This window comes from Macrotis lagotis, chromosome 1 (genome assembly GCF_037893015.1).
Source record: "Macrotis lagotis isolate mMagLag1 chromosome 1, bilby.v1.9.chrom.fasta, whole genome shotgun sequence".
Taxonomy (NCBI): Eukaryota; Metazoa; Chordata; class Mammalia; order Peramelemorphia; family Peramelidae; genus Macrotis; species Macrotis lagotis.
Genome location: NC_133658.1, coordinates 824,499,651 through 824,521,259, shown reverse-complemented (window position 1 = coordinate 824,521,259; position 21,609 = coordinate 824,499,651). Strand labels below are relative to the sequence as shown.

Here is a 21,609-nt window from a genome sequence, read left to right as displayed (position 1 = left end):
TGCCTTCTTTTTTTTTTTTTACTTCAAAGTTATGAGATTGTCAACATCATTTATATGGAACAATAAGAACCAGGATAAGCAATTCTAAAGTACTCATTAAAATATTTTAGTGTGGTAAATTCTATTATTAAAATCATCCTCAAATTTAAGGAACATTTTTTAATAAGAGTATCCTTTTAAGAGATAGTGTCAATGAACAAGAATGTTGTCATGGAATAATATTTTCTTCCTGCTGTCACCATAGTTCAGTGATAATTCACTTAAGTCAAACTGACCTGTATTTTATCAAAAGATTTGGGAAAAATTAATGATCATTTTAGAAACTAATTTTCAAAATGGAGATCATGGCTTATCAGAAAATAGCATACTTTCTAAGAATCAATGAAAATGGAGCAGATACTATTGATTAGTAAACCCTAGGCACAAACTTGGCCTTTAGGGAGCACACTAACTCTTACAGGTCATGAGGCTGCCAGTTATTTCTTTATGGCAGTTAACCACACAACAATCTGAATGAATCCCTAACCTTCAAAAGGATAACTTCCTCACTTCTAGAATCTGGCCCAGGATAACTAGTTGATCCAAACTCCACATCAACCTGAAATCAGTCATCCAACAGTCTTATTCATTGTTGATACCTCATTTAGTGTAATAAAAAAACTACTGTACTCTAGAAAACACAAGGAAATCTAAAATGAAAATATTTTCATTAACATTATTCACATCCCAGTAATAAATTAACTTTCTTAAAAATACTTGTCAGTTATTCTCTAAACTCCATCCTTCTTTGCAAGAGGCAACGAGGATGAATATTAAAGTGCAATAAAAATCTTCTCGGGCTCCTTTCTGATTCTGGAAGAACTTCCTTTTCTCTTAGTGGTTTTCAAGACATAACTTCTTGTTTTGGTGTCCTTCTTCCATTAACTTAGGTTTCAAAACACCATCTGAAGCACAGGAAGAAAATACTTTTAAACACAGTAAATGAACTGAAACAATAATATTGGAAAACCAAGGCATCGTTGAGTCAAAAGAAAAATTTAAAATGTTGTTTATTATTATTGAAGTTGAAATTCAGGTTGTCAATTTGTAAATTGGAAGGATGAAGCTTGTTGGCCATGTTGACCTTTCTAATCTGGATTAACATTCAGATTTAATTAATCTATGGTCAACATTTCATACATGAGTCAGTGCAAAAATGTTACTCATCCCAGGGAATCTAAACTCAACTTGCAACTTTTTAAGGCATGCTTTCTATTTTATTTATTTTTTATTTTTGTAAGGTTCGGTCACACTGCTAGGTAATTATTAAGTGTCTGAAGCTGGATTTGAACTAGGCCTCCTGACTCCAGGGCCAGAGTCTATCCACTGTGCCACCTAGCTACCCCTATTGCTTTCTATTTTAACTAAAACATGTATTTACCTAAAACTTGATAAATACTAAAAGGTTGGAATTACATTTTTAGTTTACTCATTATGTAAAGCAGATTTTATCTAATTATTTTCAAATACATTTGTAATGGCAAAATGAGTTTGATTTGTTGTTTCTACTTATAGTGGTTGTAATTATGGAATAAATATTGTTTGCTGCAACATAAACTTATGTTTAATTACACCAAAGGTTTTTAACTCTTTGACAGTCTGAGAAATCCTAGAGAGTCCTTCTCAGAACAATTGAATTTTTAAATTCTTAATTGAAGGAAATACTAAATTTCAATTAAGTGTTTAGTCAAAGGGGCAGCTAGGTGGTACAGTGGATAGAGCACTGGCCCTGGAGTCAGGAGTACCTGAGTTCAAATCCAGCCTCAGGCACTTAATAATTACCTGTGTGGTGTTGGGTAAGCCACTTAACCCCTTTGCCTTGCAAAAAAAAAAAAAAAAAAAAAAAACAAACTTAAAAAAAGAATTTAGTCAAATTAAAGACATAATTTTTCCCCTACTCAAGTATAGAGACCCTCTGAAATCTGTCCATTGACTCTGTGGATTTAGAATCCTTGATCTAAAATGTGGTCAACCAAAAGATTCACATTATTCAAATTTTTACAGAATTATACAATAATCTTCTTTGTTATGAGAGTGTAAAGTCATAGAATGTCAGAATTGTGAGAAACCATGGAGATTACTTAGTCCAACCCCCTCAGTTTATTGATTAGTAAATGGTTCCAGTAAATTTGAGTGAATTGATCAAAATCACATTGGTATCCGAATTGGGGTGTGAACTTGGGTCTTTTAAATCTTTTTTTTTTAAATTCTTTTCCCACTATATATAAGGATGTCTTTTTTAGTCCTGATGTACCTTTTGAATCCAAGATTAAATTAAATTAGCTAAAGCATTAGTTGTACTGAATCATATTTGAATTCTTTGAAAACTGGAAATCTAGGTGTGAGACAGAATAACTCTTGGTTAAACAGAATCTTTCTCTCTCCCTCATCATTCTGGATAAATGAAACTTACTTTGTTAACAATGCATATATTTCCATCACTTGGTTCTATGAAGTAAGGCTTTTATTCACTACAGTAACTTAAAAAGTTTTTTAAAAAACTTAAAAAGATTTTGATATTGGAGACTACCTTTATCTGTTTTAATAATTAGTTGGAACTAAAAGAATAGATTTGACTTATGAATTTGGTTCACACATAAGGTGTGAACCATCAAACCAAAATCTATTTATTCAATAGATATCTACTTAGTAAAAAGAAAATATCCTGTAACATCCCTAAGACAAATTCATTTCTCGAATTTACACATCACTGTACTTAACGAAGGCTATTTGCCATTATAATATTTATACTTACTCTCTATGGTTTCAGACTCATTTAATCCCAGCACATGAGCTTCTGTTGGATTCAGTTGCCACTGTAAAAGGCACAAACATTTCATTTAAATGAAAAAAATTAAAAAGTACTGCAATGCAATTGCAATTAAAACAATGAAAAACAAGAAAGGGAGGGTTCTGATGAACTCCTCAAAGTATTTTCATTATAGCTCTGCATAACTGAGGGCTTTCTTATTGTCTCCAAGAAACAACCAGAAGTGCCTAGAAATTATCCAATAAACCTGCTCATTTTACAGGCTAAGAGAAGTGAAAGGAATTGTTCAAAGAAAAGAAAAAAGCTTTACACTGGTTCCTGGACAAGTAGGAGGCCTTTATATAAGCACCTCTTATGTACAGAACTTTTTTACCCTGTGAGGTAGGTACTATTGTTAAGCCTATTTACAGATGAGGAAACTGAGGCATACAGGGGTGAAGCAACTTGCCCAGTCACACAGTTGGTCATTGTCTATGGTTGGATTTGAACTCAGGCCTTCTTAACTCCAGGCTCAGCTCTCTGTGCCTCTGGCACCAGGGGCTTCAATTTTTTAATGAAGATATTTTCTGATGAAAAATGAGGCATAATGTGACCAGAAAGGACAGTGATCATTGTTGGAAGGGTTGTGAGAAATCTGGGACATTTACACTGCTGGTGGAGCTGTGAACTCATCCAACCTTTTTGGAAAGCAATTTGGAATTATGCCCAAAGGGCAACAAAAATGTGCATACCCTTTGATCCAGCAATACTACTGGGGCTATACCCTGCAGAGATGATGAAAAAGGGTAAAACATCAAGCCACAGGGCAGACTGGGGGGGGGGGGGGTGTCATCTGGCCTCATCAAGTCTTCAGGTGCTGAGAGGCAGAGGAGACCGAGATCGATATTTGTGAGGTCCAGGGAACTGAAACCTAACACACTTATTATCTTTACTCTATTGCAAGAACAAGGATTTGTGGCAAAAAGACAATCATCAAAAAGTCTATGCTGACATATCATTACAATTAAAACAGAAAAACAACTGTAAGAAAGGTGTTTTTTACAATTTTACAATTATTGAAAGCCATTTTTCCAGGGAAGCAGTTGTATATGGATGATATAGTAAATGAAAATTCTCAAGAAGGATTTTGGAGCTTTTGACCATGAACAGCATTGACTCTTTGCTGGAATTTTTTTACTAAAAAAAAAAGCTCTAAGATGTCTAGACAATTATATTAATTTTCTTAAAGGTTAATTTCCTTTTTTTTTAGGACTTTGAGAGAGAAATAAGAGATGTTCCTGAAATAATTCAGTTAAAGTTATGATGTCTGAGGAGAAAGAAATATGCCTGGAGTAGAATCAACTTAAATTAAGTGATAAAAGATAAAGGGAGTGCCACATCTTTAACTACCCCTTTCCCTCTGCAGAAAAAAGGTCAAGTGGTCCAGGGAATGTGTTTGGGGTGGGGATATGAGAAAAGCAGTACAAGTTCTGCATGCACAGATATTTGCAAATCCAATTCAAATGTGACTATCTGAATATGAAATCAAGCCAACTATCAAAATTATCCTAAGTGCTAAAATAGTTGGCAAGTCATGCTTTAAAACATGCAGGAGGGGCAGCTAGGTGGCAAAGTGGATAAAGCACCGGCCCTGGAGTCAAGAGTACCTGGGTTCAAATCTGGTCTCAGCCACTTAATAATTACCTAGCTGTGTGGCCTTGGGCAAGCCACTTAACCACATTTGCCTAACAAAAACCTAAAAAAAAAAAAACAACCCCCAAACCATGCAGGAGATATCTTAAACACATATTCATCTACTTACTGTAAATTTACTAACACCTTCAAGTTCCTCAAACCTCATGTAAGAGATGTCTGCCTTCTTTTTCCCAACATCTACATCTCCTGCATAGATCTGTTTGATACCTGCCCCTTTAATTAAAGGTACACACTCATCACATGGGCACTTAGTCACAAAAATCATACTTCTTTCTTCTGGTTTTATTTCTTGACACCTGGGAAATAATGAGAAAAAACTTAGGAACTGTTTTTAAAGAAAACTTTAAACACTCTGAGAAAAATAAACAAACTGGTCTGCTTAAAATTATACCCCAGCATTTAAAAAATTGTAATTAAGCTTACTATAGGTGAAAAAGCACATTTAATTTAAATACATTCCCAAAAATTAGTGAAGACTTTAAGAGATGGTAAGATTTGGTACAAATTCTGAATACACTACATAAAAAACAAATGGAAAATACAAAAGAAATGAAAGAGGAAATAGTAAACTTATTATATGCACAGAGAGGTTACACCTTTTAATATAAAACTGCTTTGGGGGTTCAATGCAATTCCAACATTATAAATCTAAAGAACACTATACGATAGAAAATACATAAAGATTTCAAAGGGCAACAAAAATGTGCATATCCTTTGCTCCAGCGATACCACTACTGGGGCTATACCCTGAAGAGATGATGAAAAAGGCTAAAAACATCACGTGTACAAAAATATTCATAGCAGCCCTGTTTGTGGTTGCAAAGAATTGGAAATTAAGCAAATGTCCTTCAATTGGGAAATGGCTTAACAAATTATAGCATATGTATGTCATGAAACACTATTGTTCTATTAGAAACCAGGAGGGACAGGAATTCAGGGAAGCCTGGAAAGACTTGCATGAACTGATGCTGAGTGAGATGGGCAAAGCCAGAAGAACACTGTACACCCTAACAGCAACATGGGGGTGATGATCAGCCTTGATGGACTTGCTCATTCCACCAGTGCAATAATCAGGGACAATTTTGGGATATCTGCAATGTAGCTCTGTATCCAGAGAAAGAATTGTGGAATTTGAATGAAGACCAAACACTATTAGCTGCAATTTAGGAAAAAACCCATTATCTTATTATGTAATTTTGCTATCTCTTATACTTTATTTTTCTTCCTTGGGGATATGACTTCTCTCTTATCACATTCAACTGAAAGCAATGTATATCATGGAAACAATGTAAAGACTAATAAAATGGGGGGGTGGGGTAGGGAAGTAAGAATGGGGGAAAATTTGTAAAACAAAATAAATAAAATCTTTCTAAGAAAATACATCAAGATTTCATCTGTGCCTTCAAAGAGTTTATAGAGCTTATAATCTAACAGAAAAAGGGCTCCTACTCTCTAAAAGAGCTAAAAAGCTTTTCTCCTTTTTTTTACATTTAAGCTTTGAGCTGCATTTATTATAACCTGATTCTACCATATTACCCTTGTCCAAACAGTTTATTTCACAAAAACTAAATATAGCAAAACAATTCCCCCACCAAAGCAGCAAATGTCAATAATAATGAAGTGTAAACAAAACAAACACAACAGATTTCACAAGCCAAATTCTTGCAAATTTTGGCAGGCAAACTCTGGGTTTGGAAATAAGAATACTTTGAAAGGAGGTCCCTCACACTCTGCTTTTCTCCCAGAAGCCTCAGTGCAGATGATGAGGATTTTAAGTTGTAATATTAATACTGACTAGGAATGACAAGCTCCCCATTACTAGCATACACTTGGTTTTTGGAACAAGACAACAGAATACAGAAGCCCTAAAACTATGGGTTCTCTGCTGCCTGAGGGCCAGCCTCTCCAAATCTGCAAAGGGAAAGAATCAACACTAGTGGGGACCAAATAAGGAGTTGCAGGGGATATGACCTGCACTGGTGGAGAGAGCACCCACGATGAAGGGAATTCTTGAAATAGCAAAACAAACTCTATACACTCATATAGGAAGCAAAGGTTATCTCTACAGTTAGAGACATGTAAAGTGAGCACATCCTAAAGCAAAACTTTAGTGATTCCAGGGTACAGGGAAAGGGAAGGGAAGAATGGAAGAAAATGGGGACAGACAGACCAAAAATGGAGAATTTGGTTTCCCTTCATTGTACTTAGCATTGCCAGGAGAAAAAAAAAAAAGTTTTGGAAAATGCCTTAGTCAAGGCATTTAATTAAACAGGTCATTCATAAACAACCAAGTTGAGCAAAAAGAATCCTAATTTTTCCTGAAATGTCTGTCTAGTGTTTAAAAAATAAAAGTTTTTCAAAAGTGTTTCCAAGTCACCTGCTGCCCCAGACTCCCATTTTTATTATATTACCCACATGCAAAAACATTCCCATACCTAAATGTCAAGGCATTCTGTTCAGCATGGATAATGTATCTGAATTTTCTGATCTCTCGGTCTTTCTGTTTGTCATCCATGTGTGGAAAGTCAGCATATTCTGATCCAACAGGAAAGGCATTATAGCCACATCCTATGAAATACATGGCCCCTGTGCCATCACAGGTTTTCTGAAAATATAAGCAAACAACTATTATGTATAATTTTAAACTTATTAAGATATTTTAAAAATAATTCAACACACATATATCACACTCTCCAAAGTCATCATGTATCACTAAAGTATCTAGTATAATGCTTTGCACACAGTGAGTATGCACATATTTTCTTTGACTAAACCATCAAGAAGTAAATTTGAAGTTAAATTTTTTTTTGTTGAAATGTGATCTTACCAAATTATGTTCCAAGGGGATAAAAAAATCACAACCAGATAGTGTTGGGGATTTCATACCCAGTATGTCATATTTGGGACTGTTCCGTAATTGCTTACTTTGACCAGAACTTTTCTAAAAGGATTTATAAACTCCTGGAATTCATATTCCTTGATTACCCCCATATCTAATAGTGTTTGAGATAAAAAGGAACTCAAAAAATGTCTACTGATTTGAAGATGTACTGCAAGAGATATTTTATGTTGAGACATACATTAAACATGATTTCCTTTCAATAAACATGTCTCCATTTCCTGATTTTCTATTTTCTTCCTTTCCCAATCACATATCACACTTGTGATGGGGTCTTTCCTTTTAAGGCTTAAACACTTGAAATTCTCCCATGCCCCCCCCCCCCAGTTGGGCACACCTCAGCTGAATTCAGTCTAGGGTTCAAGTCTTAATAAGATGGCGGATGGGATCAAGACTACTAGGTGTCCAACCCACCACCCCTTCCCCCAACTCAGGGAGAAAACATACAATCTTTCCCAATCATAAGAATAAGAAATTTTCCCTTCTATAACTTCTCAATCTTTCCCTTAAAAGTTCTTTCTCTTCTAAACTCTCCCTGAACTGTGATTTTTTTCTCTTTAAGAGTCCATCTCTCAAGTGGAGCCAAGATGGTAGTGGGAAGGCAGGAATTACTGGAAAGTTGTTCCCCAAAAAACTCCAGAAGTCATCAAATTATGACTCTGGCCAAAATTTAGAGGGGCAGAACCCACAGAAAGACTGAGTGATACAATTCCCTAGTCTAAGACAACTTAGAAGTTCTGCAGGAAAGGTCTGTTCCATCAGGACCAGGGGTTGGAAAGTCTGCAGCCACAGTGCAGCACGGCCACCAGGACAGGTGCCTGGGTCCATAGCAGAAGGGGCTGTTTCCAGACCTCTTGGCCCAGGGATCATTGGAAACAGCTGGAAGAGCTCTGTGGAAGAGCTCTGCCACACCAGACTAAGTGAGCAGCCCTGCAGGGAGAATCTGGAGCGGGAGTTGGCAGAGCCAACCAGCACGTCCAGAACTCTCAGCCCATAGACACTAAGGGGGTCAGGGGACACTTTAGAGGTCTCTCTGCTCCCCCTGGGGCAGAATTCAGCTGTTTGCCCATACCCAAATCCAGGTTGAAGTCTGGGCTCCCACAACACCACCATAGCTGAGCAGGGACCTTCCTCACAGCTCCAAGGCAAAGGGGAGGGCCTGTGACCATCCACATACCAAAGCACAGACAAGAGAGCAGTCAGAGCTCTCATAAGACCTTGGAGGAATTAAGGTCTCTGTGAGTTGTCCCTAAAACCCCCCAAAACCTTGGATATGTGGTAAATCAGTCATAGGCTGAGGAAATGAGCAAACAACAAAAAAAGAAGAATCTGACCATAGAAAATTACATGGAGGACCAAAATACATATTCAGATGATGACAAAATTCAGGCTTCTATATCCAAAACCTCCAAGAGAAATAAAAAATGGGCTCAGGCTATTGATGAGCTCAAAAAAGACTTTGAAAAACAAATTAAGGGAGGTAGAGGAAAAATTGGGAGGAGAAATAAAAGTGAGGCAGATAAATCATGAAAACCAAATCAGCAACTTGGTGAAAGAAATACAAAAAATACTGAAGAAAATAATATGTTAAAAACCAGTTTAGCCCAAATGGAAAAAGCACCAACAGAAAAGGCAAATGAGAAGAATGCCTTGAAAAGCAGAAATGAGCAGATGGAAAAGGAGATAAAAAAAACTCTGAAGGAATTAACTCCTTCAAATGCAGAAGGGAACTAAAGGAAGCTGATGACTTTACAAAAAATCAGGAAGAAGAACTTCCAAAAAAAAGCAAAATGTGAAATACCTCATTGGAAAAACAACTGACCTCAAAAACAGATCCAGGAGAGATAATTTAAAAATTATTAGCCTAAAAAAAAAAACAACTATTGGGCTACCTTAAAGTCATGATCAGGAAAAGAGCTGAGACTTCATTTTTTCAAGAAATAATATAGCAAAATTGCCCTGAGATCCTGGAAGCAGAAGGTAAAATAGAAATTGAGGAAATTCACTGATCACCTCCTGAAAGAGATCCCAAAAAGAAAATTTCCAGGAATATTATAGTCAAATTCCAAAACTCCCAAGTCAAAGAGAAAATACTAAAAGCTGCCAGAAACAAACAATTCAACTACCATGGCTCCATAGTCAAGATTACACAGGATCTAGCAACATCTACATTAAGGGATCGTAGGGATTGGAATATGATATTCCGGAAGGCAAAAGATCTTGGCTTACAACTGAGAATCAACTACCTAGCAAAACTGATCATCCTCTTTCAGGGGAAAAGATGGACTTTCAATGAAACAGGGGACTTTCGAACTTCCCTATTGAAACAACCAGAGCTGAACAGAAAGTTTGATCTTCAAGGACAGGATTCTGCTGAACCATAAAGGAGGTGGAAGAGAAGGACTAACTGTATGGGAAGAAGGTACTGATAACTCATATGAACTTTCTCATCTATAAGAGCTGTTACAAGGAGCATATATAGACAAGGCACAGGAAGGTATAATACAGTAAAAAGATGGAGTCAATAGGTGATAAAGGAAAGTACTGGGAAGAACAGAAAGAGAGGAAGAAGGGGCAAAGATATTTCACATAAGAGTCAAGAGAAAGCTTTTTTCAATGGAGTGGAACAGGGTAAGGCAAGGGGGAATGAGTGAGCCTTCATTCTCATCAGAAATGACTCAGAGGGGCGGCTACGTGGCACAGTGGATAAAGCACCAGCCTTGGAGTCAGGAGTACCTGGGTTCAAATCTGGTCTCAGACACATAATAATTACTTAGCTGTGTGGCCTTGGGCAAGCCACTTCACCCCATTTGCCTTGCAAAAAAAAAAACCTGAAAAAAAAAACCTGAGAAATGACTCAGAGAGGAAATAACATACACACATAATAGGGTATAGAAACCTATCTTACCCTAGAGAAAAATGAGAGGAAAAGGATGGTATAAGGGGGAATGGGAGGAGGGAAGGGGAGAGTAGGTGATAGAAGAGAGGAAAAATCATGGGAGAGGGTACTCAGATACAACACACTTCTGAACAGGAAGAGGGTGAAAGGAGAGAGGGAGGGAGGGAGGGAGGGAGGGAGGGAGAGAGAGAGAGAGAGAGAGAGAGAGAGAGAGAGAGAGAGAGAGAAAGAGAGAGAGAGAATGGAATATATTAGAGTGGGGAGGAAGAGAGTAGAGGGAAATACAGCTAGTGATAGCAAATGTGGAAAAAATACTGAAGCAATTTCTCTGGTGGCTATGAAGAAGAAGGTAACTCATCCCAGAGACAGAGCCACTGGAATCTACACAGACTGAATTTCAGTACACTTGTTTTCTCTTTCACTATTCTTGAGGTTTCTCATCTTTTGGGGGGCAAAGAGTTTATGATTACTCTTACAAGAAGATTATTGAAATAATATAAAATAAACAAAAAATACTGTATCAAAAATAAAAAAGAAAATTCTCATATTGTTTGGATGCATCCCTCCCAAAAAATGCACTTCCAAAAAAAAAAAAAGAGAGAGATCCCCCTGCCCTTTCTACCTTTAACTCTTCACACCAAGACAGCTACCTCCAGCTCAGTAACGGAGGGGCTGAGCTCCACAAGGGGGACACTGAAGACTTACTTCCTCCTCCCTCACCTTCTGAAACTCCTCAGCCCAAGTCCCAGTTTCCTCAGTTTAAAACTTAGATGGAGTCCCCAGACCCAGAAATACCTAACCCAGACCACTTACACAAGACAGGACACAGAATATACACCCTCTGTCCTCCAAGAGAACATTCAAACTCACTCATATACCAGAGTGGATTAATGAAATGTCTTTGTTCTTGGCCAGGCAGCTTAAAAGTGCTGACTCCCACTGTTTTTAAAGTTGACCCCTTTTTTGAACTGGAGTTTTGGGAGGGTTTTAAAAGAGGGTTATTAAAGTTGCTACATTTTGACAAAATCTATACAGAATGGAAGGAATTTAAAAAAAACGCTAAGATTGTTAAATTGGTTTGAGATTTTAAATGCTATTGTTAACACCTTTGAGTTAAAGGAAATTGGTATTGTGTTACTAAGAAAAATACAGAATTATGTTATCAGATATTTACTGATTTCTTTTGAGAAAAAGCTCTAATTCATTTTAGTGTTAAGCCTAATAATTATAACCATTGTATCTTTATGTTGGATGGAGTTTTTGGAATGTGAGTGCTGGATTCTCTGTGCAAGGTACTCTAAAGCTTTTACTGAACTAAACTGTTTGGGAAGGTTAGTTGTATAACTGATAACAAACTAGATGAACTGAGGTTTCATCTAATGATTTAGTCCTTTGCTATTGGATTAACCATGGCATAAATAAGAGTTGAATTGGGGTTTTAAATGTATCACATATATGAGATTGCATTCTTGGAGGACCTGGGTACAACTGATATGGGGGGCTCTGAATGATGACTGAACAAATAGCAATTGTGTGGTCCCACTGTAAGGTAACTTATTGATGAATCTGTGATAGTCTTTTGTAACTGCATAGAGATTGTATTTACAGTATTTGGTTATCTCTTGTGAATATATAAGCTATTTAAATACTGTAATGTTAAAGTTTAGGATGAACATGTGATTGCTTTGAAGGTGTAATAAAGGAAATATCAAAAATTATGACCCCTTTTGGGACAGATCTGTGGATTCATGAATAATGTAATAATGAAGACATGTTTTGTACAATATAGTAATTTGTGTGTTTTACTGGAATTAACATATTGGAAAATTTAAAATCACCTAATATGTTCTAATAGTTTTAAAGAATTCTGAAATTAATTTGTATGTTGGGGTGCAGCGAGGTGGCACAGCAGAGTCAGGCTCCAAGAATAACACTGGCCCTGGAGTCAGGAGGATCCAAGTTCAAATCTGGCCTCAGACACTTAATGATCACCCAACTATGTGACCTTGGGCAAATCACTTAACCCCATTGCCTTGCAAAAAACTAAATAATAATAATAATAATAATAATAATAATAATAATAATAATAATAATAATGTATGTTAAGGATGGCTAATAGCTAAACAAGTTTATGTATAGAAATCTTCCAGTTATATATGTAAATTGGGACTATATGGGATGTGTGTATGTATGTATACATGCATATTCCAAAACTGTGATTGTTTGCTAAGATGTAAATATGAGAAAGATAATTTGACATTTTTCTGTGACAATATTTAGCTTGTTATATGAGAATTCAGATGATAGGCAATCTCCTAGCCAAAGGAGGTGTCTATATGTTATAAAATACAACAGGCTAGAAGAAAGGTTCTCTAACCAAGGGGAATCTGATATACTATCATTATATATAGAGTAGACATGATTTCAGACAAAGGGATGTAGGTCTGGAGATCAGAGGCCTCGGGTAAGAAGTAGGAGATAAGGCATGTAGAGCCAGTCATAGTTAGAATTCCTGGTTTTAGCAAGGACCCAGGAAAGATACAGAATTTTGGGTAGGGGAATTCATTAATTAGGACCCCATTAAGACTATAATTGGAATTTAGTGAATTAGACTCATTCAAAATTCTAATTAGGTAAAACAATTATTTTAGATCATGGGACTTTTAATCAATTTTCTCTTTTTATGTCAGATACCAGGATGCTCATTAAAAAGGAAGTGTTACTAGATCAATGTGTTGTTCTTGGAGCCAAGGAAGCCAATGGGCTGAAGATTCCAGGTGACAGGATGTGCAGTAGAAGGGCTGCTTTTCAGTACAGCCTGAGACTGGACCCTTTGAGCTCAATTTCCCCAAAGTGACATTTGGATAATGTCTCACCTGGTAGAATAAATCTGATCTAAAACATTTGACTACTCACATGACCTCTGACTGGACACTGACATTCAAAAATTAGATCTATGAAGGAATTTTCCTTTGATGTCCTGGATCTTTATAGTAAGAAGTTTTAGGTCAATTGGATTTAATAGCCAGATAGGTTAGGTATGTGGCTCTGTCACCTGCTATCGGCTACATGTTATGATAGGAATTAAATTTCCTTAATTTTTATGTTAGGGGAATATTTAGGTAGGAAGAGGAAGGGGAAACTTTTCAGTTTCAAGGTCTAGTTTAAGGAAAGGACTATGAGTCAGATAAGTACATCTGGAAAAAAAGGAAAATCTATGGTATATCTGGGAATATTTTGGGTAGGAAATTCCTTTTGGTTAAGGATGTTTGAGTCACTGAGTCATTATTGTAATGAGAGCAAAACGTTAAGACTGTTACAAGCTTAAGTTAATGTGGTAATTCTCAGTGGAGTTTATTCACATAGTGTAGCAGTTAAGGAAATTTATTGTGATGAAGTACGTATGTCAATATGACTGTAAGTAAGGCAAAATGTAAATTGTAATAAGCTCCACAATTTCATTGTCTTGTGATGAAAATATGTGTTTTGATCTGAGTAAAATGTTAAGTGTCTTTACCAGAAAAGAAGGTCACCTGAATTGGAGAGGACTTTTTTGAAACAGATTCTGAAGACCTTGAAGGAATTAAGATTTCTGGGGGAGGTGTCCCAAAAACACTCTAAAGCTTGGGAACAAACTTTAATAAAACAAAACCAAAAGAATGATAAACTAAGGGGAGGCTAGGTGGCGCAGTGGATAAAGCACCGGCCTTGGAGTCAGGAGTACCTGGGTTCAAATCCGACCTCAGACACTTAATAATTACCTAGCTGTGTGGCCTTGGGCAAGCCACTTAACCTCATTGCCTTGAAAAATCTAAAAACAAAGAATGATAAACTAAAAGAAAATGTAAAATATTTCATTGAAAAACAACAGACCTGGAAAACAGATCTAGAAGAGATCATTTAAAAATTATTGGGCTACTTAAAAGTCATGACCAGGAAAAGAGCCTGAACTTCATTTTTAAATAAGTTCTCCAGGAAAATTGCCCTGATATCCTAAAAGCAGAGGGTAAAATAGAAATTGAGGGAATCAACTCCTGGAAGAGATCCCCCAAAAAACTCCTAATAATATTATAGCCAAATTCCAGAACTCTCAAGTAAAAAGAGAAAATGTGACAAGTAGCCAGAAAGATACAATTCAAATGTCATGAAGCTACAGTCAGGATTACACAAGATTTAGCAGTTTCTACTTTAAGGGTTTGGAATATAATATTTTGGAAGGCAAAAGAGCTTGGATTATAACTGAGAATCAACCATCCATCAAAACTGAACTCCCTCTTTTTCAGGGGAAAAGATGGACATTTAATGAAATAGGGTACTTTCAAACTTTCCTGCTGATAAACAACCAGAGCTGAACAGAAAAGTTTGTTGTTTGAATACAGGACTCCAGTGATGCATAGAGAGGGTAGACGGGAAGGGCAAATGATGAGAGACTTAAATGATGTTAAACTTTTTGTATTCTTGCCTGGGGACATGAAACTGATAACTCATGTGAATTTTCTCATTTATTAGAACAGTTAGAAGGCACATATATAGACAAGGAACAGGAGGAAGCTGAACATGAAGGTGTAATATATTATAAAGATGGAGAAAGTGGGCAAAAAAAAGGGGGATGTATTGGGAGAAAGGAAAAGGAGAGATAGAAAGAGCTAAATTATTTCCAGCAAGAGTCAAGAAAAAACTTTTGCAATGGAGCAGAAGGGGGAAAGGTGTGGGAGAATGAGTGAGCCTTCATTCTTATTAGAAATAGCTCAGCAAGGAAATAACAGTAGGATATAGAAAGCTATTTTACCTTAGAGGAATAAGCAAAAGGGAAGGGAGAAAGGGACAGTGGGGAGAGAGGGTGATAGAAGAGAGGGAAGAACATACAACACACTTCTGAAGAGAGTAGATGAAAAGAGAGAGAATAGAATACATGGGAGTGGGAAGGAATTGAATGGAGAGTGGGAAAAAAATACTGAAGCAACTTCTCTGATGGACTTATGATAAAGAATGTGATCCATCCCAGAAACAGAGCTAATGGTATCTATACAAAGACTGAAATACATTTTTTTTCTTTTTTCTCTCTTTTTCTTGAGTTTTCTCTGTATTTGTGGGGGAAGGGGGATTATGGTTACTTTTACAACAGACTATTTTAATAATGTGAAAATAAATTAAATGTAAAAAAAAAAATGGAGAGTAAATAGAAACAGAACTGCTAATATTTCTTTCATACTTACAGATTTCCCTTCTGCCCAAATCACAGCTCCAACTCCTGTTTTATGATCCTCTGAAAAAAATCAATAAAAAAAGCAAAAAAGGGCTTAACTTAGTAAAAATTTGAGCCATCAAATGTTTAGAGGGAAAAAGTGCTTTCTTATTAAGAAAAACTAAAATCATAATAAAGTTCACACTCACATAGTGTTTTTAAGCTGGCCAAGTGTTATGCCAGCTTTACAAATGAGGAAACAGACTTGGAAATATAAATTACTTTTTCATATCACATAGCTAAGAAATGTCAGATCCTATCCCATATATATGTATGTATGTATGTATGCATGCATATATATATATGTATATATATATATATATATATATATATTTTACAAAGGTTTTTGTTATTGTTTCATGGGGATAGGTGCAGAACATTTTTGATAATTTAAGTAAAATATAATTTAAAAAAAGCAATTCCAAAGCCAATTTAGAAACAGGTCTTCTAACTGCTAAGTCCAGAGTTTTACAAAAGCACTCCACTGTTGCCTTAGAGACAACAGGTCACTCCACTCCCAGGAAAAGTAATGAATTGGAAGTGGAAAGTTTCCAGTGTCAAGTCAGGTGCTTGCATGCCCAAGGTCATCTGGGATGGTCAGACAACCAGATTAAGCTGTCTTTATATTCGCCCTGTAGCTACCCAGATGAATCTGCACAACAGTCAGATACTGGGAAGAACACTGAGTCTGGAGACTGCTATCTTCTAGCTCTGAAACCTTGTGCCTTAATTCTCTCAGTTTTAAAAATGGGGGCATATTTGCTCACAGTATTGTGTTTGAAAATCTAAAAGGCTCCCTGTTATGGACAGTGAGGTAAAACACTGGATAGAGTGTCAGGCCAGAAGTCAAGAACTAAATTCAAATCTGGCTTCAGATACTTAGTGTGTGACCCTGGGCAAGTTATTCAATTTGCTCAACCATAAAATAAGCTGGAGAAGGAAATGGCAACCCATTCCAGTATGCCAAGGAAACCCCAAATGGGGCCACAGAGAGTCAAATACAACTAAAATGACTTGAGACAAACTATTAAGATGAGTGAGATCAACACAACAGTTCCTGAAGGTAGATCACAAGCTAGGTGTAACTTTCCAAATCTTCCTCTAAATTAGCATGTCACAGATACAAATCTCCCCACCTTCCCCCAAAGGAAGAGGATTAAATTACATAAAAGTTACTAAAATGTGGATGTAAGGTTCATATTGCTCTCAGAAATACATTCAGCTCTCACCTCCCATCATTCTGGAATACTCAAGTCATAAAAAAGACATAAAAATATTATAGGAGGGGTGGTTAGGTGGCGCAGTAGATAGAGCACCAACCCTGGAGTCAGGAGTACCTGAGTTCAAATCTGGCCTCAGACACTTAATAATTACCTAGCTGTGTGGCCTTGGGCAAGCCACTTAACCCCACTGCCTTGCAAAATCCTAAAAAACAAAACAAAAAATATTATAGGAATAGACTTGTGAGGAAAGTGCAAGCATATGAGAAACAAATACATTTTACAAGTTAAACAGTTGCTACAAAGCTTATTAAAAAAGAAAATTTTAAAACACATTTTGTCCCTTCCCTGTCATTCTCAATTTACCTTAAGAAATAAAAAGCTGAATTTGTGACTTCAAGTTTTATGTCTAAAGCAATTAAAAGAAGTCATAAACACAAAACATATTAAGATTGAAACTTCTGTTCTAAGAAAAGTTGTACTATATATAATAAATTGAAATCTGAAATAGAAAAAAATTCAAGTCCAAGTTTTATGGGTCTGCTTCTCCCACCCACCAATATGAGTTAGTTTTAAACTTTCATGGCAAGGCTAACTAGGCCACTAAAAAAACAAAAAATTTTATATTTATATTAGTCATTATTATAAGAGTATTAATAAAGCTAAAGGCAGAAAAATATATAAGATCACTCACAAGTTCCCATGGGAATAGTTGATAACAGAATTAGATAGATCTAGATTCTAGAATTAGATAAGATATAAGAGGGGGGAAAAAAAATCACTCCAAGAACTAAATCTAAATTTATATATCCATCCCATAGCCAATGAATATATAGGTGAAAAAATTTCACTAATACTTCATTTTCAATTTTCCACTTAGATTAAGGAAATTTAGGACAAGATGACACAGGACAGTCACCCAACATTTGTTTCTTTTTTCCTTTTCAAAAAAAAAAATTGCCAAAAAATTAAAAATTAAAAAAAAAATAATTGCCAACTTGTACTTTTCTTTTCTCCTCAAATTCCTTTTGAGGTAGGCGAAGATTTCATCATCTAAACTAGCTAACTAACATTTATATATAGTTCTTTATGGTTTGCAAAAAACCTCACAATTATCTTACTTTATCCTGCTACTCCCATTGAACACATGAGGAAAAAAAAAGTAGACAGGTTAGTTATGTGACATGCCCAAGGTCATGTAGCTAGGTGATGTTTGAGATTAGACTGGAAAATATATCTTCCTAACTTCCAGGCCCAATGGTACCACCTTGCTGCTAAAGATCAACAAAATGAGTTTGGAAAAATTATTAGAAGTCAACTCTAGACCATCAGCTTAATACCCTTTCTGTAATTTCAGTTTTATCATAGGCACAAAGTACTGAGTTATTCATAACCAAGATTACCCAAATAGGATCATATTAATATGTGGCTTCCTGGGCTTAAGCAAACAAGGTAGTTATGGATTTTTCATTTGAGAATTTCAATTTGATGACTGTCAGAAAGAATAAGAAAAATGTCTGTCAGTTCTGGTTAAGAAGAGAATGAATTACAAAAATTTTCATTGAGGCTTTTTTAATAGGTATAAGGACTAGACTTGAGATTTCACCAATATAGGAAATTACTAGGGTAAGGAAATGTCAATGCATATGCTCACCCTCTCTGCAAGGTAAATGTCAAAATATTCATCTATACAAAATTTAGTCCCTTTTCTGGAAGTCTCAAGCGATGGAAGAAATTTCTAAATATACTTTCATCTAATTCTAAAATTCTATTGAAACTCTTCTTGCTATTCTAATCATCCTCTCGGCTGACAAGTTCAGATTTATAACAACTGAGGAAAATGCTGTCCCTAGTAGATTCTAAAGCATTGACTTATAGAAGCTAGAAGAAACCTTAAAGATTATTCAGTCCAACCCCAATATTTTTTCAGATGGTTTCTCTTAAGATGTTGTGATATTTTATAACCTCTGATTATGGCTTCGCACAACTCAATTTAGAAGTCTCATCTTATAGATTTCTGATATTAAAAACAGTGAGTGTAAAGCACCTTGAATTGAAACTTAATTTTATGATAGAAATAAAGGTACTTAAAAGCTTATCAAATCTACAATTTCTAATCAAAAATAACAGACTGTATTTGCTTTAAAACAGAATCATTTATGCCTGAGTAACATGAGGCAAAAAAGCCCAAAGAAAATGAAACACATTGTTTTTGTTTTCTCTAGTCAAAACTGAGATAAGTTTTATCATCTGTATCATTCACAATCAATTTGAAATAAATTTGTCATAATGACATTTTGGATAAAATAAACGTTTAAATATATTTTAAAATCTGTGCCTTAATTAATAAGAAGTCACATATACATATGTCTACATATGTATAAGAAAGGGAAGAGAGAGTGCTTTTACATTTGCAAAATGTCTTTCTCCTACCTACTCTAATAGATAAATAGTATAAGTATTATTCCCATTTTACAGATAGGGAAATAAAGGTTCTGAGAGATGAAGTCACTGGTCCATAAACAAAAAGCTAGAATGTTAAGAGGAGAATGTACAAGTCTTGAATCTTCTCACTCAGTATATCAAGCTGCTCTTCAAAAACTGCCTTTTACAATTATGAAAATAGCTGTTGTTGGATATGTCATCTTCACTTAGCACTTTTCAGAAAAGGACAAATGACTGATTTAATATCTTTGAACTTTTAAAGGAAATTTTATTTTGAAATGTACTAACTGGAATAACCTCAACTAATTAAAGGGAAATCTGTTTCACTGATCTTTCAAAGACTTATAGTTCAAAGAAGAGAGTGGAATAATAGCAATGGATACTTAATTAAAACAAAATTCTTATCCTACATGATCTCAATTTCCTCACCTATAAAATGATGGGGTTGGACTAGATAGCTCTCAAGGTCCTTTCCAGCTATAGATCCATGATTTTTTCCCCTAATAGAAACTTTCTCCAGAGCTACTAAAATACCAAAATTGTGAACTGAATTTTGCTAACTTTCTCTCTTCTGCCTGCCCTCTGGTGGAGGGGCTAAATAAGCAGTGAGAAGGGTCAAAAGTTAAGGCAAAAAAAGAAAGAATTCAGGCCCAGATAATCACACCCTAAATAATTACAACTTGACTCCATAATTATGACAGATGGATCACAAGCAATCCTAAAATTTCTAATACTGCCACTGCCTAGCCAAGTGTCCCACTCATCTAGGCTATAATGTGACAAACTGTGAGTATTTAAAAGTAAACAAAATGCTAACATGAATTAGCTGAACCGCAGTGATGTTTCTATTACAAATACACTACCAGCAAGCCCCAATTGACAAACTAAGAGCAACTCACCGGTCCGGTAGGCCAATAACCTGGCCTGTACCATGCAGTGCCTTGCAATTTCTTGTGGCAAGCTTTGATTGTGAATTTCATTAATCTGTTCTGGATTGCTACAATAAAATCCGAAGTGTTTAAAGTTGGGCACACTGGAAGCTACTGTGGCCAAAAGTAGAATAAGGTCTTTCATATTTTGCCTTAGATTGCTAAAGTATGGATTTTCACACAGGTTCTCCAAGCCTATAGTCATCAATATTTGCTTATGCATTTCTTCATTTGAAACCAGAAATAACATTTCATATTCCTTTATTCTTTCTTGTTTACATTCAAAATAAAAGTCAGAGTTAAAGCCAGGCTGTGTTTTTGCAATTCTTTGAATAAAATCACATTTGTAGGAGGTTTCCTCTACAAACTGCACCATATAACACACCAAAGGTTGAAGCAAGACGCACACATGGGCCCGACTGTTTGACTTCAACCTTTCCACTGCTTTGGCATCTAGTTTTGCATCTCCGGTACTCAGAGGATTAGAAGCTTCAGTAAGCAAGCTTATTTCTGGATCAGCCGGCCAATAGGAAATTCGGTTTACTCCAGCTGGAACACAAGAGGTAAAAAATCTGAAACATCTTAAACATATCTGAACATAATCTGAAAGATTCTGATACCTTAGATTCTCTGAGTCTGCATCCCAGAGAAAAGGGCTACTAAGAGTAGTGGTCTTCAAAGCACGGTCCTAAGGGCTACTAAGGGGATGAGATGAGAGAGTATTTGAAGCCCTTGAGTTGTAGCCCTATTTATAATGTAGAAAGTTCTTAACCTTGGTTTTTGTAGTAGTTTACAAAATATTTATTAAAACCCTTTGTTATCTCAATAACCTTTTTTTAAAATCTCATAAATCTTCTAATATTGGATGGGGGGGGAGAATCCTATGGTTAAAAAGATGTGGGTGGGATCAGTAATCTCCAAGGCATTTTGTCCCAGAAGTTCACTATTCAAACATTTTTTAAATTGCTTGTGCAAAAACGACATAGGGAGAAGGAAGATGGGAAAGACAAAGTTCAGCAAAGTCAGATCATAGACTTCTTGGACTGCAAAGGAATTATAGCTGCTTTTTCCAAGCCAGTAAGGGCTATCATTCCTTGGACTTCTACAACAACATCCTCTCTTCCTTTCTGGATTAGAGAAAGTGTTCCATGTTCCATTCCCAAATTGACTCTATTAATAAAACCTCCAAATTAGTACCATGGCTGATAAAAACTGATGCTAATGTGTTTTTGTAACAATTAGTCAAGATAAAGAAGAAGGAAAAAATCCTTATAAAAGTTCTTGTACCAGAGGCAGATGCTACAGAAATGTTTACTTCATTATCTTAACAACAGCTAAAGACAGGGAAGCACAATAAAACCAATTCATTATTAAAAGATTTGACTATCTGAGAGGTTCAAATCATATCTCCCTACAGAAAGAGTGAACATATAAAATATAATTTGCATATACAATACGTATATGCAAC

At 35.8% G+C, this 21,609-nt stretch overlaps 1 protein-coding gene across 3 annotated transcripts in view; it reads right to left on the bottom strand.

Moving 5' to 3' along the window:
- Positions 1-690: 690 nt before the first annotated feature.
- The window catches only part of CDADC1 (cytidine and dCMP deaminase domain containing 1), a 36,788-nt gene continuing 15,869 nt past the window's right edge, over positions 691-21,609 (bottom strand). For 2 of the 3 annotated variants that reach the window (XM_074217148.1, XM_074217146.1), the window contains 7 exons: positions 20,112-20,690; positions 16,922-16,972; positions 15,519-15,568; positions 6,940-7,109; positions 4,611-4,800; positions 2,795-2,855; positions 691-944 (listed from right to left, as the gene is read on the bottom strand). In XM_074217148.1, the coding sequence (XP_074073249.1) occupies positions 874-944; positions 2,795-2,855; positions 4,611-4,800; positions 6,940-7,109; positions 15,519-15,568; positions 16,922-16,972; positions 20,112-20,690 (1,172 nt within the window). In that variant the 3' untranslated portion in view covers positions 691-873. The remainder of the gene's footprint in view (positions 945-2,794; positions 2,856-4,610; positions 4,801-6,939; positions 7,110-15,518; positions 15,569-16,921; positions 16,973-20,111; positions 20,691-21,609) is intronic. The other variant, XM_074217147.1, reaches the window with a different exon arrangement.